This window comes from Echeneis naucrates, chromosome 12, assembly GCF_900963305.1.
Source record: "Echeneis naucrates chromosome 12, fEcheNa1.1, whole genome shotgun sequence".
In the NCBI taxonomy this organism is placed as follows: Eukaryota; Metazoa; Chordata; class Actinopteri; order Carangiformes; family Echeneidae; genus Echeneis; species Echeneis naucrates.
Window position 1 is genome coordinate 10,180,719 of NC_042522.1, and position 24,995 is coordinate 10,205,713.

Genomic DNA, 24,995 nt, shown 5'->3' on the forward strand with positions numbered 1-24,995 from the left:
CGTCTTTGGATGGCGAGAGGAAACCCACGCAGACATGGGGAGAACATGCAAACTCCACACAGAAAGGCCTGAGGTGGGGAACTGAACCCATGACCTTCTTGTTGTGAGGCAACAGCGCCGACCACTCTGCTGCTGTGCTGCACCACGATTTTATCACCTAAATAAATATTGAAATATTGTGCAAAATGATATATCTATCTAAAACGTAAGATACTGTGTCATCATTTGAATGATATTAGTATGGTAAGATGTTCCGCCAGCTTGACTCCTCAGGATTTGAATTCGGGTTTTGACTGTTGGACTCATTTAATCAGTTTTTCTCCAGTGGTGAGCAGCTTTATAAAAGAAAATAGTTCTAAATGATTTTAAACGTTTTTTTGGTTAATCAAAGTCTTTAAATCTGAGGTCACTCTGGATACTTTTCACAGACACTAACACGCTGAACAGAAACCTGAATAGTGACAAGCGCGAGTCACGTGACACAGGTAACCTCTGACGTCACGGCCCCGCTGTGACACGTCCGCGCGCACGACTGCGCAGTTGCGCCGATGACGCACAGACGTACGTGACGTTGATTCGTGGAATGTTTACCGTGTCCGGAAGTGCCGCGGCTCCTCGGCTCCACATACTGTTGTACTCTTTCACGGCGGGTTTAAGCGTTTACTGAGGTCAATTTGACCCAAACACTGTAGAAAGGTCGTCTCTAACCAAGTGGCCGTGCGTGTTTGTTTGACTCAGACCACACACAAACGAAGTGTTGCTGCCAAACTTTGGATAGAAGTCTTCACTGCCATGCCTGGGAGATAGCTAGCCGGCTAACAGGCTAACTGTTCCAACAGCTGACTGTGGGTTTGTGTGTTGTTTACAGCTCACTCTACACATTTCCTCCTGACACCAACCTTCACACGGCGGATGTGTGAGTGACAGGAGAAACCTGTTCATGCTCTTCAGCTGTAAATGGGCTGCGGTTCGCCGGGGAGCAGCGATGAAGAGGTAACTGAAAATGGATGAGAAATACAGCAGCAACGTGCTATCAGGAGGGAAGCTGGGCATGGTCGAGGTCCCCGACTCCAGGTGTGTTTTCTCAGTTAGAAGTTTTTGCTGTCCTGCCGTGAATCAGAGAGGCCAGGTTACAGTAACTGTAATGCACATATGCCCTCTCCATAAAATGATGAAAAATTCCCATCATAATTGTCCAGTGATTGCTTCAAGGTGCGTGTCAAATGGCAAAATATGTCACTTAAAAATATGCCATTTACACTTATTACGATCCAAATTAGTATAGCTTTTCTGTTCATTAATCAGCTGTGTTATTTTATTGGTAATTTCGGTATAACAGTACCTGGCGGGATAAAGCTCAGGCTTCTGTATCATCCAGTTGTAGCACTAATAAATACTATCCCATATCCTTTTCCTCCTCAGGTTAACCAGGTACATAGTTTTACTGGTCATCTCAAAGGTCCTCAAGGCTCTTGGGATCTTTGAATCATACGACATTCTAAAAGCTGTTCACATTGTCCAGTTCATCTTTATACTAAAGTTAGGGTAAGTGCTCCTGAGCTCATATGCAACCTGATGTTTTTATTTCCCACATTGTTGGGTATTATATAAGTATTATTTCTCTGTATTTTTGAATGTATGCATGATGACCACATGCTGACAGAGATATTTGTCCTTTCTCAGGAGTGCTGTTATTTTACTTTTCTTTCAAAAACCTTTCTCCTCTGGCAAAGTCATCTCAAAAAGACAGGTTAGTTGGATTTCTTGCTCCTCAATTTGTAAGTGAAACCCCCACCCCAAAAACATTTCTTAAATTTCACGACAAGAGGGACATACAAATGTTTCTCAAATTAATTTTATTTTATATATATATATATATATATATATATATATATATATATATATATATATTTTTTTTTTTTTTTTTTTTTTTTCAATTCTCACCTACCTATAAATACAGTATTATGGTTTCTTTTGGGTTAAAGGATTATAAAGGAAATTTTAATTTTGCCATGAAATACATTATATTTCGTAATGTGTAAATCTGTTTTCTTTGTAGTGGATAAAGCTAATAAAGCATGCAGTTTTCAGCTGCATCATATCTCTCCTGGGATTCTTTGGTCTAACGCTCTGTGGACCTCTAAGGTAAAATCTTTTGATATAACAATAATTTAGTGTGAGAGTCTGTTTTATCCACAGTAGTTTGAGATGTCAGTACTTAGGCTATGATTAACTGTGCGTGTGTGGGGGAGCCCTGTATCTTAGTCTGTGTTCATGCAGGCACTCCTATTTTCAGCATGTAATTAAATCCATACTCATGTCTTTCACAGGACCTTGCTGCTCTTTGAACACAGTGACGTGGTGGTCATTGCTCTCCTTGGTGTCCTATTCACAAGCTCAGGAGGGGGGCCATCGAAGGTAGAAGGACACAAATTCAGCTAGTTTCTTATCAGAAACGATTATCTCAGATGATGCTGTTATCAGATGTCTTTAACCTTACACATATTTCTCTTGGGTCCTCTGGGACTGCAGACCAGAGGTGCTGCTTTCTTCATCATCGCTGTGATCTGCCTCCTCCTCTTTGACAATGATGATCTCATGGCAAAGATGGCTGAACACCGTATCCTTTGCTCTTTATGAAGGGCAACAGTCACAGCTGTTTTCACGGTTTATATAACTTAATTTTTTGTGTAGTTTATTGTCGTGTCCTTGTGTGCATTGTGTTTGCCTTGACCCATGTTCTTAAAGCTGAGGGACACCATGACAGTGCGCTTACTCATTTCCTCTACACTGCTATTGCTTTTTTAGGGGTTGCAGATCACAAAGTAAGAAGCCTGATGGCCTAAGTGAAATTTTCTGTTTACTGCTGGCTAAAGAGAACTGTAAGGTAGTAGTTTTGACCAACCCTCTGCTTCTACTTTGTCCTGACAGGGTGGTGTTGTGCTGCTGGTGGCCTCCCTGTGTCTGAAGGTGGGATTCCACACGGCCTCCAGGAAGTTATCAGTGGAAATTGGTGGTGCCAAACGCCTTTATGCCCTTGACAACCTGGTTTCTTCCTTGGTGCTGCTCCCGTGGGTCGTAGTGCTCTCAGTGACCACAGAAGTAAGTGCACAGGCTACGTGACAGAATGACAGGTGCTTGTTGCATTATGCAAGTATACAGCCGGCATCATCCTATTTCAAGTACTGTTAGTTATAAAATGTTAACACGCTAACTTGCTAAAATAAGATGATGAACGTGGTAGGCCTTGTTCTTGCCAAACATGTTTGTATTGTCATGACAAGCATGTTTGCATTTTGCATGTGTGAGCATTTAGCGCAAACCATTACTCTGCTACAGTATGGCTACACCGAACTGTTAGCGTGCATAGCAATTGTTTGTGGCAGGCTCCAGGGATGGGAATGCTAGTCCCTTTGTTCTTTGTCCAACACTGTAGGACTGATTCTTAGAAACTACTGAGCAGAATGCCATGGCCTTTTATCTGGATATTTATAATGAGTTCTGTGATTTTACTTACAGAATGACATTTTCTTAAAAGCTCTGTTACAATCAAAAATTCATTCTCCACCCCTGCAGCAAAAGCTATATGTAAAAACAGGCAACAGGATTTCAATTTAATTTGAAGCTGTCTCTGGACACAAACGGTCAATTTGTGATTTGTGACTCGTGTCCCTTCTTTTTCAAATGCATCAGTTTTTTTTTTATGCTCTTACCTAAATCCGGCACAGCAGCTTTTGGCTTTTTGACTTTTTGACTTTCTTATCAGTGCTCTAAATATATATGATCTATACATGTGTACAAACAAAATGTGCTAATACATTACATGTTAGATCTTTTTTTGTTTGCCTCTGACCATATTTTTCCTTTTCGCAACTAGAGCAAAGTAGATTCATGGTCATCTCTCATCCTGCCGTTCGGGATGATCATCTTCTCCGTCATGATTCTGGAGTTTTATGTAGAGGCCATATGCAACACAAAGATGGAGACGCTGCGGTGTGCCCGCTATGGCACCATTGCCCTCTTCCTGAGTGCTCTGCTGCTGGCTAACTTCTGGACCCACCCGCTGACAGACCAGCTGCGCTCCATGAGCAAACCTCCTCAGCAGGTCAGCACAGAGCATGTGCTCTCTGGAGGAGTGCTAGTCAGCGCCATCTTCTTCATCATGTGTGAGTAGGCAGGAGTCAGTAGGATGAGTTCATGTGCTTCTACTATTTTTGTATTTCAACTTACAGCTTTTTATATCAGGGAATGCATGTATCGGTGTGGATTTAATCCTTGATTTCTCGTCCTGTTCTCTCTGTCCCTCTCTTTCTGTAGCATCCAGTATTCTCTCATCACCATCAAAGAAAGGTCAGAAGGGCACTTTGGTGGGCTACTCACCTGAAGGGACGCCTCTGTACAACTTCATGGGTGATGCCCTGCAGCACACGTCGCAATCCCTCCCTCGGTTCATCAAAGATTCACTGAAGCAAATCCTGGAGGAATATGACTCCAGACAGATCTTCTACTTCCTTTGTCTGAACCTGGTACATTCACTTCCACTAAAGTCTCTTTAACAGTGGTCAAAAACCTGCTAACACTCACTAATATCTGGCATTTGTCTGCAATGGAAAATGCTACAATCTGCATTTAAACCCTCCCAGATGACTTTGCAGAGGTTGTAAGATAGGCTCCATCTATTGGCAGTGACTGTTAAGATGTGATGACTCTCAGAGCACAGACACTGTCAACAGACTGGCCACCTGGTCCACACAGGTCTGTTACAGCAGACACATTATAGTTACACAGTGTTGATGGATGACAGACACCGTCATCAATCAAAGCCTTTAACATGGAGGGTCACTCTTTGCGTGTCCTTACAAAAAATAAGAGACGACTCGAGTGGCAGTTTAAAGAAAATAAAAATGAAAAAGGGCTCCAATATTAACAGATTTCCTTCATTTAAAAAACATCTTCACCTACTGATTTATGTGGAAAGGAGTTAACTCCCAGAACTGACACGTTCAAGATGTACGAATTGTTTCCGAGTGTTTTTTTTTTTTTTTTTTTTAATTCCACACCTGGGAATGGTGTTTTAATGATTTGACTTCTCATACTTTGTTGTTATTTTCTAAGATTTGTTGCTCTGCTTATTTCAGGCTTTTACGTTTGTGGAGCTCTTTTACGGTGTTTGGACCAACAGTCTGGGGCTGATCTCTGATGGCTTTCATATGCTGTTTGACTGTTCTGCTTTGGTCCTGGGCCTGTTTGCTGCCCTCATGACCCGTTGGAAAGCTACCAGGATCTTCTCTTATGGGTAAAGTCTAACGATCATCTGAAAAGGCCTTGTTAGGGGATGCTGGGACACACATTTGAAATTCAGCTGATGTTTGAAAATCAACTCTTCACCTTTTTGTGCAGCTATGGACGTGTTGAAATACTCTCTGGATTCATCAACGGCCTGTTCCTGATGGTCATCGCTTTCTTTGTCTTTGTTGAGTCAGTCACTCGTTTACTGGATCCTCCAAATATAGACACTGACATGTTGACTGTGAGTAAACTGCTTTTAGATTTTCATATAAAAGCTTGTGACTAAAAGTACATTTGCTTGGATTTGGTAACTGGCATAAATTTTATTCAGTACTTTCCTCATCATGTATTTGCTTTTAATGAATATTGGGCATCTGATACACTATACTCCTCCCCAGTCCTACATTTTAGAGCTGCTTGTAGCACATATAAGTAATTATTCAGCGTAGCATTATTTTCACTGTAAAAGTTGTTGAAGAGGCACGGTTTGATCATCATTTTTATTACCTCTACTCTTCTTGATGTACCTCTGGAGCTCACTCAAATCTAAGAAAAAGGAGGCAGTTCATCAGGTTTATCTTGTCTCAGAGACCACCAGTGTTTAACAAAACAGCTGTGTTTCAAACTGGGGGTGTTATGCAACACTGGTATTAACAGCAGTTTAGCTAAAACGTCTTTTTCCTGTTTACTGCTGCATTGATCTTAGCTATGGTTCTCAGAAGGTTCCACCTTAATGCAGATGTTGTAACTCATAATGGGGGGACTCCTTTAAGATTGAATTTAAACCTTTGCTCATGTTACTGACAAGATAACCCAAAAACAAAGCAAGCAAAACACAGATGAGGCTTCCTGTCTCGTCAGTTAGAAATACTCCAAATTAAAAATGTAGTGCTTTGGTAGTTTTTCATAACTTCATTTAACAATATGCAACATAATCAGTAAGTGAATAGCCCAGAGAATAAAAATACTCTTTCATTTTACTTTCATTATTTGCTCATTGAGCCTGATGAAATATCAGCAGTGTAGATGTTGTATAGCTGCTGATTTTGTTTATGTGTACTCACTGTACTTTTACTATAGCTGCCTAACTGGGTAACCACTGTTGACATTCGTAATAATAACATTTATAACCTTTACTTTCAGAACACTTGTCAAACAAGAAAATCTAGCTCAGAACAATTTGCACAAAAATAAAAAATAAACATACAGTAGTATTAAAAAATGAATTGAAAGAAGGGCAATGAGAATAGATGATTGACAGATAGTAGGTGATAAAATATCTACATGAAAGTAAATGAAACATGAAAAAAACGAGTGAAATACAAAAAAATTGGCCCTGGATCTCTTGTAGTTCTGCAGTGTGTTAAGCTGTTCTGGAGCATTAAAAAAAGCTGTTATGTACTGGGAGTCTGTAATGTAGACTTTAAAACCAAGTTTAGGGCTGTAAAATATTTTCTAAAATATGCTGGGAGTGAAGCTTTAAACTGGGATAATAATATGATCTCTTCCTTGTTTCAGTTAAAAGCAGAAGAGATCTGAATAAATCTTCCAAATGGCTGCTTTGGAAGATTTTAATCATAATCAAGTGTATTTAAATAAATGCTTTTCAGCATCTTTATGGATTAGGAACATCTGCACATTGACAATATTTCCTAAACGATAAAAAGCTGTTTTGGTTATGTCTTCATGTGTGAAGTAAAATTTCATTCCAAATAATTTTAGAAAGTCTAAAGTCTATAATGAAATCTAAAATAATTCCCTGACATGATACTGCTGATTTGACAAAAGGGGCCAGATGCCAGAGTTTTGACGTGATTTCAAAAAAATCCAACGAAATGTCCCAATTAACTTTTGATTGCTACATCATCATATCACTAATTATCTTTCAGGACTGTCTACACATGAGTCTGTCTGAACTGTGTGTGCTGTTATTTCCTGTAGCCGGTGTCCGTCGGAGGTTTGTTGGTAAACCTGGTGGGTATCTGCGCTTTCAGTCACGCCCACTCCCACGGCAGCAAAAGCTGTTCCTCAAATGACCACGGCCACTCGCACCATGGCCATTCCCACAGCGAGCACAGCCACGGAGGTCATGGCCACTCTCACGGCGGCCACGGGCATGGTGGACACGGGCACTCCCACAGCTCAGGTGGCGGAGGCATGAACGCTAACATGAGAGGTATGCTCAGGGCAACACCCAGAAATAAAGCCAGTGTTTGGGTGTCGTTCTCATGGGTCTCTTTTCCTCCAGGTGTTTTCCTTCATGTGCTGGCTGACACTTTAGGCAGTGTTGGAGTGATCATCTCCACCATCCTCATCCAGCAGTTTGGCTGGTTGATTGCTGACCCCATTTGCTCACTTTTCATCGCCACGCTCATTTTCCTCAGCGTCATCCCTCTGCTGAAGGATGCCTGTGAGGTTCTTCTTCTACGCACTCCACCAGAGCACGAGAAGGACCTGAACAGTGCTCTGGAGAAGGTGACACAGAACAGCCTTATTGTGGTTTCCTTTAACAGGCAGTGTTTACACTGCCCAACAAAATGCATTTATATCAGATGGTTGTTTTATTTGTTCTATTTACTTCTTTTTATGGATGAATTTGCTGGATCATGACAAATAAGTCATAACTTTATTACAAGGAGCTACACAGTATAAATGTAAGAAAAAAAATATACAAAACAAGAGCTAGCAAAATAAGAACAATAAGATGCGTTGAGATAAAGGACATATATAGCATTTGAGTTGACTGAGTCTGCGTTTAAAATGTGAAGCCATTCTGTGACCAATGCAGAGGGCTGTGCTTTAGTGGAGATCTGTTCTGTGATTCTTTTTGCCTTGTATTTTATTTAAACTGGATTCCGTTGTCCGGACTCAGTCACATTATTTAAATTCCATGGTGATTAGATTCAGGAAACTTTTATAACTCTCACCAGTGCTGCTAACATAAACAATATCAGCTGATAGTAAGAGCTTGTTTTTGTTTTTTGTTTTTTTTGTTCAGATTGAGAAGATTGAAGGAGTTTTGTCGTACAGAGACCCTCATTTCTGGAGACATTCAGCCAGTGTGATCGCAGGGACCATCCACCTGCAGATCATGTCTGATGTGGTGGAACAGAGGATCATACAGCAGGTCTGTGTAAACAGTCCATGAAATGTTCAAGGTTCCAGTGTGACTTGAGGGCCCTGACTATAATTCCCTTCATTTCTAGGTGACAGCCATTTTGAAAGACGCCGGGGTAAATAATCTGTCAGTGCAGGTGGAGAAGGAGGCGTACTTTCAGCACATGTCAGGACTCAGCACTGGATTTCATGAAGTTCTGGCAATGACGCAGCAGATGGAATCCATGAAATACCTAAAGGATGGAACATGCATAATGTAACATCTACCTGTGGGACCAAATTAAACTCTAGTGTTTTTTAAATGTACAATGTATGTATGTGGTTTGAATAAATCTGAATATATTCGTTTTATCATTATATCATCATGGGTTGGTTTATTTGCATGAAGAACAAATGCTAGGATTTTATGGTCTGGGAAAATTCAGCAGTTCTATTGATGTTTTTTAAGCCACTAGAAACCATATTTGAAAGGGTGAGCTGAGGACTGAGGGCTGCATCTGACCTGCTCTTTAGTCTATCCTGACTGTGTACTGCATTCTCTGCTTAATAGTCTCTAAATGGGAAAATACACATTATGTTGTATCGAAGAAGACATGAAACTAACGGCTGAGGTCATAAACTCATCAGGAAAAGATTTACTGAGCTAATAAATCAGAAAACAAGTACAGCCATTTTCCCATAAATGTCAATACAGCCTGACTTCTTTTCACAACCAGCAGAGTTACACCCTGATGGGCACTAGACAGAATGTAGCTTTAAGACTTCAGCGTTGGCTTTACTAACAGAGTCTACTAGTTCTACTGCACTTCCTGCTGGTAAGTGAAGTTATTTCCTGCTGTCTTTATTTAGCAGGAAAACAAGACAGCATGCTGAATAACAGTCTCACTTTATTTGAGCAATGAGCATTAATCTAATGCATATAAATGTTAAGACAAACACAGATTTACACCATCTGTTGCTACAGTGCAGAGAGAGAAATGCTGGCTTTAACACAATTGATATGTGTTTGTTCCTTGAAAATAGAACTGCATGAAAAGTTTTACCCATATTAATTCCTACATGTTCAGACTCGCGCAGAAATCGGGAGTGGAGAATGCCTTGGTTTGTCTTTACAAAAAGAAACACAAAAATAAAACAGGGTTCATGCATCCTACACAGCAGCTCTCCTCTCCCCTTCTACTCGATCTCATTGGAGGATCCCACGTTGGCCTGAGTCTCAGTTTCTGCAGAGGAGATGAAGAAATCATGAAACTGCTGCGGATCTGAAAATATCTTCCTGTGATGGATTTTCAATCCTCAACAGGGTTCAATAAATATGTTGTTTACCTGGGCAAGGCCCTCCTTCCAGCACAATGTCGTCAATGGCGATATCGCTCCTCACTGATGGACCCCTGGTTGCTTCAAACACAATCTGGTTCAATGACACAAGGATGAACAATAATAATTTAGATCATTTCCGAGGCGGTCTGTGGTGGGTAGAAACACACACATGGTCACGTCTTATATTGGAGGAGTGGAAAGCCTGTGTGTTTGACCAGAGAAAACATCATGTGGTGAACAGAACAAAGGCTGTGCATCCTGCTGGCTGCAGTGATGTTTACTGAGAGTTCAGGACGCATGTGTATCCCAAGGTCCTGGTGAGTGAGGTCCCAGATGAAACAGGGTGTTGCTGTTGATCTTGGTCACCATTCATGTTGACTCAGGCTCGGGGATTCTGAGGTCCACTCAGGAAACTGTTTAGTTTGTCCGTTAACAAACGAGGCAAAGAGATACAAGTTGAGACCCTGAAATAGGACACTAGATCTGTGTTCTTCTGATTTCTTGCTCCTCGGTCAGTCAGAGACACCATGACTGATAGCTCTGGGTACCAGTACTGATGAGGAGGGAGTTTTGAAGGGAAAACACAGGTGTATCCTGTGCATGGGCTTTTTTGAGCACCTGGTGGCCGGGTTTGCCACGGGGCCCAGTTGGGGCGCTCAGACGCTCTTTCTCCCCCACCTCGTTGAGCCAACACCCACGCGAGAAACGGCCGGGGTCGGGTGCGCTGCCATATGGGTGGAGGTGATACTGAGAAGCCTCCGACCAGACCTGGGTGAAGGTAGCTGGATCTGGGGATATGGAACGTCACCTCTCTGGTGGGGAAGGAGCAGGAGCCTGCTGGCGTTTAGCCCAGTGGACCAGACAGTTGCCTGCCTATGCTTGTCTTTGCATATGCACCAAACAGCAATTCAGAGTATTTGGCCTTCTTGGAGCCTCTAGCTGGAGCTCTTGCATAGGACTTTGCTGGGGGACTCTGTGGTACTAATGGGAGACTTCAACGCGCATGATGCCAATTACGGAGATACCTGAAGGGGCGACAAACGGTCTCCCTGATCATAACTCGTGTGGTGTTCTACTATCAGACTTCTGTGTTAGCCACAGTTTAACAATAATGAACACCTTGTTTGAACACAAAGAGGCTCATAAGTGTACTTGGTACCAGAGCACATAAGGCTGAAGGTCAGTGATAGATTTTGTAATCGTATCTGGCCTGAGTCCACTTGTTCTGGACACTCAGGTAAAGACAGGGGCAGAGCTGTCAACTGATCACCATCTGATGGGAGCTGAGCCAGAAGGCAAAGCTCTCAATCTACGGCCCTCACCTATGGTATGAGCAAAGGGTCATGGCCAAAAGAACAAGATCTCGGATACAAGCAGCCAAAAGGGGTTTTCTCCACAGGGTGGGTGGGGTCTCCCTTCGAGACAGAGTGAGAAGCTTAGTCATCCTTGAGTGACTCGGAGTAGAGCTGCTGCTCGTTTGCATGGGGTGGAGCCAGTTGAAATGGTTTGGGCATCTGATAAGGATCCCACCAGGGCGTCTCTCTAGGGAGGTTCTCCTGGCATGTCCCACTGGTAGGAGACCTCGGGGCAGACCCAGGGCCAGGTGGAGAGATATATCTCTGGGGCTCCTTGCTAAAGCTGTTACTCCTGCAACCCAACTTTGGATAAGCAGCTGAAGATGGATGGATCATCCAGATTTCCTCTACAGATTTTCTTCCTCTCTCTCTCTCTCTCTCTCTCTCTCTTTATCATTGGTTCCAAATTATCTGGACTCATCCAGGAAAAAACTTGGACCAAATATCTAATACAGCTCACTCAGATCACTTACTGGGGCTGCGGTCAGATTTAACAGACAGGTCAATTTTGTGTTTCTTCTGTATCTATCAGTTTGATTTGTGAAGGATCCGTGTAAGAGAATGGATATTTTGATCAGGCACAGTGATGAAGCCAAATTGAGATCTTGAATTTTCTTCCCTAAAAATCAAGAAAACTCTATGGCCAATTCGTAAAAGACATTTATACGTAGCGTTGTTTATACATACAGCAGTCTGTGGGTTGTGGCCTTTCAGTTGAAGCTAAAAGGGTTGAGAATCACTGCACTTGTGGAGGTAGCACAGTCTGGAAATATAAACAGGTTGGACAGATTTGGTCCCAGTCTTACCTGATGCTGGCTTTCACTCTGATACTCTACTCTGGCCCTCAGCCAGGCAATACTCTGCTCGCCGCCACGTTGCCACAGCAACGCGTCCTGCCCGTCCTTGTCAAGGTAAACATTGAGCTGGCCCATCCCGGAGCCGTACATGTGATAGTAGAAGCGCAGACACTGAGTTCCCCTGGAGCCCCTGAGAGGGCGGGAAAGCAGACGGACACTCTGCCCGGTCAGCATGGGCGATGCCTCCATGTAAAGGTAGTATCCTGCCAATCAAAAGTCAACAGTCAGGATTGTGTTTTTGTGTTTTTCTGCCGAAGAATAAAAAAGGAAACACATCTGTTTTTCATCAGTGAGGGGAGAGTTGACCCTCACCAAGTCCCGTGGTGTGGTCCCCCCTGGGCCCCGTGTAGGAGGTGGGGGTGGGTCCTCTCCGCCACACCCAGTCAGCAGCATCATTCTGCTTGTCCTGAGTGTAACCACACAGACCTGCTTCAAAGTCACAGTGTCCTGGCAGAGTTGATGACAACACACCTACAACAGGACAATGAAGGACACCTTGTACTGTGGGGGACGACAACAGAACACAATGATCGAATGTCTCAACCCGAACAAAATCTTCCTCTGATCAAATCTGAAAAATATGCGAATGTTTAACGTGGCTGCGAAGAATCTGCTGCAACTCAGACGTTTTGGTCACATTAGAAAAGAGTCAACACTGATATTTGACTGAGCTGCTACAATCTCTGTAGCTACAACTATTACAGTGAAGATAGCTAGCAGTCGACATGATGCTCTGGATGTGCGCGGCCTGAGCTTTACTCTTGGCGTAGGCCCCCAGATGTGTTGCAGAGTTGATAACATCATGGCCACGATCAGCTGATCTACATCCCTGACAATGCCTGTGTGTATTTTTGATGCAAATATCTCACTTGAGAAGGGTTTCTATAATTAAAATAGCAGTTTATATCAGATTAAATCTAACCGTCCTGAGGTTGTGCAGTTTAAAGTGAAACCATCAGTCGCGAGGTCCTGCCTTTGGTCGTTTAGTTCTACAGCTGTTCCTCAGAGCGTCAGACCCTTCAAGTCAATACTTTCTGTTTTTCTAGTTTTTCATTACTGTCCATATTTACAGAATAGTTTCCATAGATTAGTGTAAGGGCATATTTATCCTTTCTTATTTTAATCTTATATATCTTCTCTGTTCTTTGCTGTTACATTTCCATTCTTGTAAGATAACTTCATTTCCCTCTGATCAGTAAAGTATTCAGATTCAGATTCAGATGAGTAAGCAGCCCAGGATAAGTGATGGCGTGTCTTACCTGCTGTCAGCTCACAGTCTCCGAGGCTCACAGTGATGTCATCCAGAGCCACAGAGCCGCAGTCCCAAAAGCTCCTGCAGGTGCTGATGAAAACCACCTGGACCAAAAGACGTTCAGCAGTTTCATAACCATCAATGGTTTACAGATCTGCCTTGAACAGAACCAAATCCTCACACACTTTGTTGTGGTTGTTTCTCTGTGCTCAGATGTTTGTGCGGGACACTGAAAAAATCCCTTATGAGGAAGGAGAGGCGCCTTTATTCAAATGCTGAGAAGGAAAAGTCAGCCTTTGAACAACATGGCATCAGCATAAATTCATTCTCATTTCACGGAGCACATGATGGTGACACTGCAGCTGGTGGCTAAGTAACACAAGAGGTTCAAACACCAGAGCAGACATGTTTTAAATAGATGCTTTGTGTTTCTTATTTCAGTTCAGACTGTTTTCATTTTCTCTTACCTTGCTATCCTCAACATTTATTGATCAAGAGTTTTTTACGTTTTTTTTTTGTATACTTCCATAATTTTAATCATTATCATTGCATCACATGGCTCACATTTTTTTCTTTATCACTGACTTTTTGCCTCACTTCGGTTTTTCTAATTGTTTGTTTATTTGTTTCTTACTTTGATAGTTTCTTCCTAAATTAATTCCTCATGTTCCACTTCTCTTCATTCATTCTTTGAATCTTGTCTGCTTTCCTTCTGTAAGTCTCTTGGTTCAGTCATTAATGTGAGCTTTCCTTTCTTTCTTTCTTTTACTCATTCCCCTTTTCCATCTTTCTTTCGTTCCTCTCCTTTTATATTTTTTGACACATTCCCTGATAATCCAAAATTTCACTTCCTGTCTCCTCTGACCTTGGCAGGCTGTGATGTTTGGAAAGTGACGTCCGTTGCGATCCAGATTCCTCTGGACCTCTCACCCTGAGTCCAGATCTTCTCCTGGCTGCTGCTCTGCTGCAGATATACAGCCAGAGCTTGGTCCGTCTGGTTGAAACCTGCAGTTGCCAGAGTTATTTGTAGTCAGTGAGTCAGTAAAATAAATCATGGCCGAGACATCACACATACACTACCAGTCAAAAGTTTGGACACACTTTCCTATTCATTTCATTGAGATAGTGTGTCCAAACCTTTGACTGGTAGTGTAAATTAAAACATCACAACACAAGAAAAAAGGTACATTAATCTGTAGAGTTCTGGGGTGCCTCTCACCCCTCAGAGAGAAGTAAAATCTCAGGCAGTACTTTGTGTTCCCAGGCAGAATGGGACCGATCAGTCGACTCATGTAGCCACTGCGCAGGCTCAGCCATGAGTGAGCCAACAGGAAAGACCCTGAAAGGAGTAAACAGCTTTTATTTTACTGGGAAATACTCGTTTCCAAAGAATGTGCTTCCCATGAATGTTCCCATTACCGCTCACATTGAACACTGATCTGAACGTCAACAGCGTATAATCCTCCTTTATGCAGCTGCATGCATTGATTTTTTCGTTACAGGTCATCGTCATGCCACTGCAGCTGTTCTTGTTTTCACATGATGCCCTGATGCTTTTTGTCCTCATTTAGCTCTGTTTATGTTCTCTACCAGCCCTGACAAAAATACCTGGCCACGTCTCCTCACGTCTTCTGTCACTGTTTTAAGTCTGTGGTCAAAGTTAGGGCAGAAATATTGATTTCAGCTCCTTCATGCTGGTTTCAGAGCAAAGCCATCCAGTATTGGTGTTTGTATTCTCACCTGCTCCAGTTGTGTGGTCTCCATTCCTGAATATGTTGGGCTTCACAGACACTCTCCTCCATAACAAACCTGTCACCTGGTCCTGGGTGTAGTGGCAGAGACCTGACTCAAAATCACAGTTGGCAATGGAGGGGTCGAAGGTCGGCTCTGTGGAACAACATGCACTCAGTTTTTGACTCTGGGACTTTCATGTTGTACTGAATCAGCCAACCTATGCAGCTTTGATATATGGTCGGACATCATGCCAGAAATGAGTCAGTGTCACATTAGGCAGTGGTAGTTAGTGACCTCTGACCTGTGCTCTAGCTGCGTCATACTATAGATGTGAAATTTAGGGTGCACATCAATTCTCAGGGATGAGAGAGGAATTATTCTGAGATGTAACATTTTCACCCAGAGGTTTTCTATCTGAACTGCGACTGTTTTGAATGTACCAACAGACCGCTCTGTCTAATATCAACAAGTGACTGTGTCTGCTGTTCACCAGTGTCTGTGCTGCAAAACTCTGGAGAAAAGGAAATGTCATCAAGTGCAACTCGTCCGCCTCTTGGACTGTTAAATGCCACTTCAAAGACCACCTAGTGGGGCAGACAGACACATGGAGACAGTTGCTCATAAACAAAACACACACACATGTAAATTTAAGTATATGTAATTTTATGGTGCTAGCACACAGTTAGTTTTTATTGTATTTGATATATTGTTTATCTAATCAGCTAACATCTTATCACATTAGCAAAACGTTAGACAGAAACTAAAGACTGACAGTTGTATTTTTGATATTAGACAAGAAACCAATGCTCATGATGAGTTTAGAGACGCACACACACCTGCAACTTGACATGACAATTATTACTGACTCTTAGTGTGCTTGACTCTGCTACATGCCTGATTTGTTCTACATTTCCCATAATTCCCTTATTTGCTGTCATCATTGTAGGATTTATCTGCATGTTTATCTATATGTAGTGTAATATTAATACAAGTGGCATCATTGTGCGTCTATTGAAATTGTTGGTTAAGATTAGCTAACATTAGCCACCATGAGCTAACCCTAACCCTAACCCATACCAGATCAGATCAGGTTTTAGCTACAAAACCCATCAGTCTCTGTTTGTGTCTACTTTTTTCCACTTTTCATTTGTATGGGGGATACTCTCTTATGTCCATAATCTCACTTTGTGTGTGGAGCTTTGAATTGATACATATTTAGAGTTTATCTTCTGTGACATGTTCATGCTGACCTGTACGGAGTATGGTGCCTTCAGGTCCACTTGTACAGGTATCCACTCCCTAAGTGTCTCACTCCAATCACTCTGGTTTTCTGAGTCTGCCCTCCACAGCTCCTGGTACTGGCCCAATCGGTCGCGAGTGAAAACAGAGAACAGGTTCCCTCTTTCTTCACTTCGCTGGTACTGAAAACTCAAGCAGCCGGACATCGGCACCATCGTCATAGGAGAGACCAGTTTGGCCACTTCTTTGAAGGTTTTGGCATAGACTGAGTCCACGTACATGAAGTGACCTGGGAGGGAGTTTAATCACTGAGACTTTCAGGTCCACAGAACTCTAAATTGTTAAACATAACAACCTGATCAACAATATTAAAATGAATACTATAATCTGAAGCAGGACCTTGTTACATGATCAGCGTGAGGAGTATCATACTCTTTTTACTTACTTACTTACTTCGGCATATTTTTGTTTATGCTGCTCTGCATAAATTGCTTAAACTGACAGACAAACTAACGCGCTGTTTGTGCTTTAAGATTCCCCCAAGATTTCATGGGGGAGAAATGAAATGAGCTATGAAAAATATTACTCTGACTTTACTTTCAGAAAAACATCTGACTCACGTTATCAAAAAGAAAAACCAAACAAACAACAACAACAAAAAACGCTTGCAGGACTGTAAGTCACTTGTTCGGATAAATAAGATGGAGAGGCCACGCACCTGTCTTGTTGTTGTATGTGTGGTCGTTTGGCATGCTGTTGTGAAGGAGCTGGACCCCACCTCCTCCCACATACCAGTTTACATTGGCGTTCCACTGGTTGCTGTATCCGCAGAGATGAGACTCCTCAAAATCACAATCTGCAGAAAGCAGAGAACATGAGAAACATTCTGGCTGCAAAAGGCTCTCATGTTGTTGTAAGTGTCTCAGATACGTTTATGTGTGTTAGCGTGAGAAACAGGGGACATGTGTTTTTTTATCCAGCCATTTTCCTCTTTGTTTAAGAAAGATGCATCGACATTAAAACCAGGGATTGGGCTCATCAGAGAATGTGTGAAGTCACTGACCCAGACAATATCCAGGGGTGATGTGGATCTCAAAGATGGCCACGCTGCTTCCATTACTCGGTCCAGGTTTACCTTCAATGATAACCTAAACAAAAGCACATGCCCAAGGAAAAGATGAAATCTCTGATTCAAAGGGACATCTGAATGACATCATAGAGAGTGAGCTCTCATATGGAAGGTTAGAGTAAGTGCAAGCATGAAATGTAATGACATGTAATTTCCTTTCAAAGCTCTTGTGACAGCCGGTTTGCCGTAAGAGGACCAACAGAAGGAAAAACAACGACACGAGTTCAGGGCCTGGACATGGGGGAGTGTATTGGATCAGATATCACGTTAGGTGTATCACGTGTGTAAAAAATAAAGGGCTGCGCTGTGAACTTCTTATTATTAGTTAGTCAATTATGTCACTCCCTTTTAGTGCTACTTTGCTCTCCACCAGCTCATGGGAAAAAACATCTGGCTTTCAGCTTCCCTCCCAAGCACATTCTTATTACAAACTGTATTTTGGCAGGTCAATTAGAATAACATGATTAGAATACTACTTTGATGAAAGCATTAAGACTGATCGATCAAAAGGCTAAAAGCTCCATAGCACTATGAGGGTGTCACATTTCATTTTCCACTGATCAAGCTATGGGAAAAGAGGCTTTAAACCCCTCTGCGATGTCATTCACTTGTTAGTGAGCAGCTGTTTTGAAGCATCTTGTTTGTAGTTTGTCAGACATATTGGTTTTTTGAAAGCATGTTTGGAGGAGAAGGTGAGCTGAGGAGGAATGAGGGTGTGATCTGGCCTGCCCTATCCTGTTTGTATGGGACAGTCTGTCAATAATCTAGTAGCCACGCCCCCTAATGCATAACCTGCTCTATGGTCTAGTTTTCTCCAAATGAGACTATCATTTAAAAACTTCACATCATGTTCGAGTAAAGAAGATTTCATTTTCACATAGACTTCAATGCAATCTGAGTTCATTTTATTGTCAATGGAGCTCCCCCCTGATGGTCGTTACTTATAATGCAGGTTTAAGACTAAAGCGTGACTCATAGTCTCCGTCCTCTTTTACAGACAGTATATATTTGCGCCAGATTTATCTGTTGCTAGTTTCCATTAGTCAACTTTGTTGCTAGTCATTCTGCCAACATTTTTGGAAATAAATAATTCCACTACTTTCTTTCTGAGACTTAGAAAAAAGTTTGGAATGTGGGAACTGTTTTGTCATTGGATAAAAATATTAATGCAGTTTAAGCAAAACAAATACGGAGTGATAGTAAAGTTTGTCCTATTTTATTTAAAATTGGAAACATAGACAGCCTTTTTGGCAGAGGTTAGGGCTGTGAGAATATGTTGGTGGTTTTGAGTTGAGTGAAAGTAAATTTCAGAAAGTCTAGATTGAAATATGTTTATGAGCTGAGGGGCCCTCACATATAGCAGCGGCCTGGCTTACAATCATGTAGGTCACGACTCTGTCAGAGTCAGCTCTGCCTCTGCATATAACGTAAACATGTGCTGCACCGTTCCCACCCAGTGTCTGAATAATGTGTGTCGGTGTAGGTGTGTGTGCTTCCAAACACACTTCACATTGGCCTCAATTAGGGGCCTGCATGTGTAATTTCAACCCAAATCTGTCATCCTTCTAACAACAGAATTAACAGTTTATTTTAAAAGGCTGGAAAGTCAACAGCCAGCCACTTGTGATGCCAGCTTATACATTAAAAATTGGAAAGGATTTTTTTTTTTTTTTCTAGTTTATCATCACCACACTACCAGTTTTCAGCAGATGTAGCGGCACTAGTGGAGCCTACCAGTGCAGTTCTGCCTCTTATGGCATACTTGCACCTTTCTCCCTTGTATATTATGAGAAGGTTTTCCGGCAGAGAAGTAAAGACCTTATTTTTTTGTTGAATCCATTTGCTATACACCTCATCCTTAGAAGGTACCAGGGGGCTGGAGCCATACCTGTACAAAGAGCAGCACACACCTTGGACAGGTTCCTCGTCTGTCTCAGGGCCGGCATACAGAGACAACCAACCAGGTGTGGTGCTCACAGTCACACCCAGAGGCAGCTTAGAATCACCACTCAACCTAACGCACATGTTTGGACTGTTGGAGGAAGCCAGAGCACCTGGAGGGAATATACGCTGACACAAGAAGGACATGCAAATTCCTGCAGTGTTCGAACCTTCTTGCTGTAAGGCGACAGTGCTGGACACTGAGTTTTCTCTTATAATACGCTCTTCCTCTTAAATTTACAATTTTATTCCCTTTCTTATTTGTTGTTTTCAAACAATGGCCCTACCGCTGTTTAATGTATAAAACTGGACTTGTTTTGTGTTTTCCCGTAAAACATTTTCAACAATTTCAGTGCTTTTTTAATAACTTTAAAAACAGCCTGATTTTACCAATGCTTGCTCTTTGTATTCCTAGCCTCCAGATGATTGATGTTTTTTTTTTGTTTTTTCTGTGCTTTTTCCCTTTTCTGCCCATCAAGCAGTAACTTCCAATGGCATTACCATCCGTGTAGAAAGGTGACCCACCTTTCCTTTAATGCAATATCAGCACAATGTGACGTTTTTATTGCTACTGCCGATAGTTAAAGTGTCATTATGATACTTGCTTTATCCAGTGTACTGTATTCCTATTGCAGAATACCTTGGATATAAAAAGCTCCACAGACTGCAAAGTGAGCTGTAGACTTTAGTTTTATTATTTTAAGATGGTCCCTTTCCTAAACAAAGATTAGACACGAGTAAGTATTTTACCCTGTAAGGCTCAGTGTTGTTTTGCAGATCCATGCTTGAGATGACCCAGCTGTCAGAGGGCGCCTGGCTGCTCCACAGTGGCCTGTCAAAGCTCCTTCCCTCCATTCGCTGCAGGACCTCCAGGCTTCCCGACCCTATGATCTGGTACACAAGCCTCAGGCAGCTCCACTCGCCCTGCTCCAGGGCTGGACTCAGCAGCACCCCTGTGATCTCTCTCTGTGGTGTGTCCGCTGCACTGTTTCCATCGTCCTGGTCATTAGTCATGCCTCCATCCAGTGCAACAAAACGGCCTGAAACAAAAAGGTGTGTGAGATTTTTCTTGCTTCTTTACAGGAAGAAAAAAACAGAACAATCCTTTGGAAAATGTTTGTTGTACAGGGTCAAAGGTTTATTTCTGTATGCTTAAGCCCATTTCCTAAAAAAAACAAAACAAAACATATATTAGTCTTATAAATCTATGATAACTGCCATGCATGCATCAAAAAATCTGGCACCTTTAGACAATGGTGTCTTCCTGCAGTCTGATCATGCAGTTCATCTTTCAAGTCACACCCATATGAAAGCAAAAAAAAAAGTCAATTTTTTTGGGATGAAATGCAGAAATGTTTCGTATTGTTAGTTGTCAAATTTGCAAAATATTTTCTTGATATACCTAATGGAAAATATTTAACACATAAGCCACATCGCTTTTCAGAGTTGCTTATTTACACAATAATTGCGAATGCCTGAATGCCTGTTGCCTAACCTTTAGCTCACAGATGATATTTTGCTATTTAGCATTTGCATGCTAATATTTGCTAATTAGCAACAAACACAAAGTCTTGCCTGATGTCACTATGCAGGTCCAGCATTTGGTGGAAGGTTTCTTATTAAAGTAGAAGAGCAGGAAATTGAATGTAAAAAAATAAATAAATAAATAAAAATAAAAAAAAGTCCCACAATCGCAAATTCAGACATTTTGCATCAGGATGTTGATAAATAAATAAATAAAAACACTGACTTTGTGCAACATGAAAGCCACCTCAGCTTTCACTATAACAGCAAATCTTGCTTCTTTACTGCTCCAGGGGCTCTGAGCGCTCCCCACTGGTCTGTCATTTATTATTTGCCCCTGTGGAAGGCCCCATTGCCCCTAGGCTCCTATATCCTGACCACCACATGTATATTCTGATACCCACTCTCTCGCGCACTCGCTCACTCACTCACTCACTCACTCACACACACAATCTTGTAGCACTAATTGAAGTTTGTTATCGAAAAAAGGAGAAAAACATCTTGAACTGACCAGTGAAGGTAAACGTGTGTGTGTGTGTGTGTGTGTGTGTGAATTAGTCTGTAAACCTACTCATAACACTAACTCACAACCAAACTGAGGTGCACCCTTTGATTTAGTAAGTGTCTATTACTTATTTTGATTCAGACAAGGAGAAAGTGCATAAAATTTTCATCTGCATAAGACATGACTACTGTTAGAGCTTCAGCTGTGCTGCCCTGAGCACAGCCAAGGGAAAGGGGATCGAGAGAGGAGAATAAATGAGGCACCAACTGCCCTGATCTTTTTCACAAACCAGGAGCAATAGCAACAAGGATGGAAACAGGAAAAGAGAAAGTGGTTGACATTTCCCTGGGGAAAGAGAAAGTGAGACGGGCTGGAACAGCAGGAAATTTTCAGACAAGTAGGAGCAAGAAACTATGGAAAAAAGTATCTTATTAAGACGTTTTTTCCAATGTGGTCTGGCTTTAGACAGTACCTACTGGAGCAGCAGGACAATTTAATATTTCAGAAGGATGTAGATTAGAGCTAATTTGCTATAAGAACCACAGAGTAGGGCATCTTCAGGTCAGCTCTGATTGTATGCCTCAATCAGTCCTCAAATGTGTTTGTGTGTGTGTGTCAAATTTAGTTTGAGCCTCTAAAGTTGAGGGATTTGACAGTTTTCTATGTTACATACAGTAAATGTGTCCAATGATTGCATTGTTCATGTTCTCTGTGATGGACTGATCACCTGTCCTGGGTGAACCCTGCCCTCGCCCAGTGTGAGCTGGGGCTGTCTCCAGCAGCCCCTGCGACCTGGAAACAGGTAATGGGTAGAAGATGGATGAATGAATGAATGAGTGTTCCTTTTCATATTGGGCCCATGTGTGGCTGTTATTGAGGCAGGATGTTGTTTTTGTTTGGGGGGGGTTAGTAGTTATTTGTCTGGTTGTGCAGTAATTGCAACACTGAACAGAACTGGTACGAGGGATGAACCCTCCCACAACACCTCGGAGCACTTCAGCCTCCTGTAAGACTGCACTAAGCAATTTTTTGCTTGCTTTAGATGATTGTCTCTTTTTTAAGTAATGTGTTAAGCTGTATCTGTGTTTGCCTCATTGGACTGCTGTGCCCTGTCTGCAAACAAATTTTGCCTCAGGTGGCAATCCAATTTGTATTGGAAAATAGCTAACTTGGGGAAAAGATGTTGCAGATTTTATTCAAATTTGTCCCTGCTATGTCAACATTTTTTTCAAATGTAAAAACCAAATTAATGTTTGATTTATTAGGACAGCACAAAAATGTATCGGTAGTGACTATGATTGGTCGGCTGCGCACTCCAGCTAAAGCTACTTTGTAAGTAAATACTACGCCATGGGCTATGCTAGCCATTATGAGAAGCAAGATAGATACATTCAAGTTAGGGGTAGGCTTTGGATGATTAGGACTGGATCTACAATCTGAGAGTGCTTTCTAATATCAACATAACCTGCACTTCTTTAAACAGACCACATTTCATGTCACAAGTTGGATCCTGCTTTTAGTGTAGCAAGACACCTGCAGCAAGACCTTTGCTCGTCACACATGAGTCAACGTGTATACGATACAGCAAGCAAAGATATGCTGTTTCTGTAACAGGGAGGTGATGTTATTTGAAAGATAAAGAAATCTACGGATCTCTTGAGTTTTAGCACCTCACATAAATAGACTATGACATAACTAAAATGGGTCTGAGTACTCATCCCTATCAGCCGCTCTACCAACCCGAGGGAATGCCTGAATCTGTTATTTCACTGACTCCAGATGTTTTGACTGATTTGCTGGAATCAATTCAGACCAGATGCGTCTTCTGTAATTCAGTGGGGTGACCAAAGTCAGCACCAAAACAATTGCAGCATCACAGCTAAACCTGTAACTGCAAATTAAAGGATCATGATGCAGTCTGGACTCATCCCCAGCCCCTAAACGAGATTTAAATAAATACAGGCCTGAAGATGCAGTTTGACATTCATTAAAAACATCCAGTACCATCTTTGTGCAGGGTCCAGCTCATAAAGTCTGCATCTGATGTGTATCCGCAGGTATTGGAGTCAAAGTTGCAGGAGCCAGGCAAGAGCTGGATGTGGGCTTGGATGGTGGCTTAAAAACGGAAGAAAAGAGAGAGCAGCAACATTAGACAGAGGGAATGGTAAGTATGAATCATGGTAACTGGCATTAACAGAAACATGCCCTCATGCACCAGACACAACCAAAAAAAAAAAATAAAAAATAGACTACTTACCAGCAAAAGTCAAGAGGTAGAATGGAAGCATTTCAGCTTTCTGTAGAAATAACTGGACTCTTGGAGAAAATAAGAAACTCAAAAGTAGGCCTCTGGTCCACAGTTGAAAAATAGAAAAAGTTGCAACAAAAGTTTGTTTGGAAAGACACCTCTGGTGTGAGTGTCCTTCCAGCTCACAGACTGGCAGCACACTGCAGACTCCACAGAGGAGTGCAAGTCTGGACAGCAGAGCAGGGAGGAGGAGAAAGAGTGAGGACAGCAAGAAGGAAGAGGAGGAGGAAGGTGAGTGATGAGCTGGTGTGGGGGGAGGAGAGGAGGGATGGCCGGTGAGAAGCAGGAGGTGTGGGGGAGAACAAAGTGAGAGGAAAAGAGAAAGAAAGAGAAACAGTAAAGGGGAGAAGAGAAGAAAGAAGTGTGCTCAATAGAAAAACAACATCAAGGCGACTTGGTCAAACACTTCAAACTAATTATGTTTACATTTTTTGAGAGCAACCTCTTATGGCAATGGCAGTAATTACTGAAGGCTAGCTGCGAACAAATGGCAGGCTCTTTTTATTATGAAGTGGAGCCTGTGAGAGTCAGGAAAACACACAGTCAGGAGAAGATGATTATTTTACAGGCATAATATGTAACTTAGAATAGACCAGACTATATTTTGTTGAACTGTAGTTGTATGCAAATGCTTCAATTAATTTCCAAACCTCAACAACATTGTGATTCTAATCACGTTAACAGTCTGTTTCATCCGTCAGTGGTGTTGTATTTAAAAAAGTCATATCTATAGTAGGCCAGGACAGGACAAAATTTACTTTATCCATCCTGAAACTGCATCTTTGCATTATACTTTGATAGTAAACATCAAATGAATAGATAAAGAATTTCAGTTAAACATTTGTTAGCATCAAGTCCCTGCCCCCCAAAACATCCTGTGTCCACCGCTGAAAAATGTTGGAGAAACTGTTCCTTCAGGTGAATCTGCCTTTGTGGATTATTAAACAACATACTGCTCCCATGATCCAGTGCCACTAAAACTTTATCTTTTAGTATTTTGTTCACTGAGAAACAAGATAGCAGCTAAAAATAAGACACTATACTATGCTGTAGCTAACACGAGTTCAACACTCATTCAAAGTGACAATCTGTTGGCCACTAACCACATCCACCGTGGAGTTAGGGGTGAAGCGCCTTGCTCAACAGCACCTCAGTTGGAGCCAATACCATTCATTGACGATGGCCAGTCTGGGGTCAGAATTAGTTCCTTCTAGTTGACACTGGGCTATGATGAGCCATAAGAATATCAATGTTCTTCCAGGAATAACAAAAAATTGGAAAAGCAGAATGTTGTTGTTTGGTCGCAAAACATCTCAGGGAAGCGGTAGGTCAGAGGGACGGGTCTGACTTTGACAATAGAGACTATTGTTTACTTCCTGTCTCCTACCAACAGTAAATGCTTCTCTCTATCTCTACATGAATGAC

General features: G+C 41.9%; 2 protein-coding genes across 3 annotated transcripts; one reads left to right on the plus strand and one right to left on the minus strand.

Moving 5' to 3' along the window:
- Positions 1-603: 603 nt before the first annotated feature.
- slc30a5 (solute carrier family 30 member 5) lies at positions 604-8,763 on the plus strand. 2 transcript variants are annotated; one of them, XM_029515945.1, is made up of 16 exons: positions 604-1,074; positions 1,423-1,545; positions 1,684-1,750; positions 2,060-2,145; positions 2,331-2,418; positions 2,533-2,620; positions 2,749-2,825; positions 2,932-3,102; positions 3,878-4,166; positions 4,318-4,526; positions 5,139-5,296; positions 5,401-5,530; positions 7,231-7,465; positions 7,538-7,764; positions 8,288-8,416; positions 8,496-8,763. In XM_029515945.1, the coding sequence occupies exons 1-16, from the start codon at positions 1,004-1,006 to the stop codon at positions 8,664-8,666; spliced, it is 2,319 nt and encodes a 772-aa protein (XP_029371805.1). In that variant the 5' UTR covers positions 604-1,003; the 3' UTR covers positions 8,667-8,763. The 2 variants fall into 2 exon arrangements, with proteins under 2 accessions (XP_029371805.1, XP_029371804.1); XM_029515944.1 differs by having other exon boundaries at positions 7,231-7,764.
- Positions 8,004-23,722, minus strand: LOC115052055 (MAM domain-containing protein 2-like). The gene is made up of 15 exons (XM_029515946.1): positions 23,520-23,722; positions 23,267-23,377; positions 19,984-20,273; positions 17,227-17,311; positions 16,882-17,019; positions 16,175-16,452; positions 15,415-15,508; positions 14,931-15,077; positions 14,410-14,529; positions 14,056-14,195; positions 13,198-13,294; positions 12,251-12,409; positions 11,888-12,141; positions 9,733-9,817; positions 8,004-9,629 (listed from the first exon to the last, which is right to left on the minus strand). Exons 1-15 carry the CDS (start codon positions 23,548-23,550, stop codon positions 9,583-9,585), a joined length of 2,076 nt encoding a protein of 691 aa, XP_029371806.1. The 5' UTR covers positions 23,551-23,722; the 3' UTR covers positions 8,004-9,582.
- Positions 23,723-24,995: the final 1,273 nt, after the last annotated feature.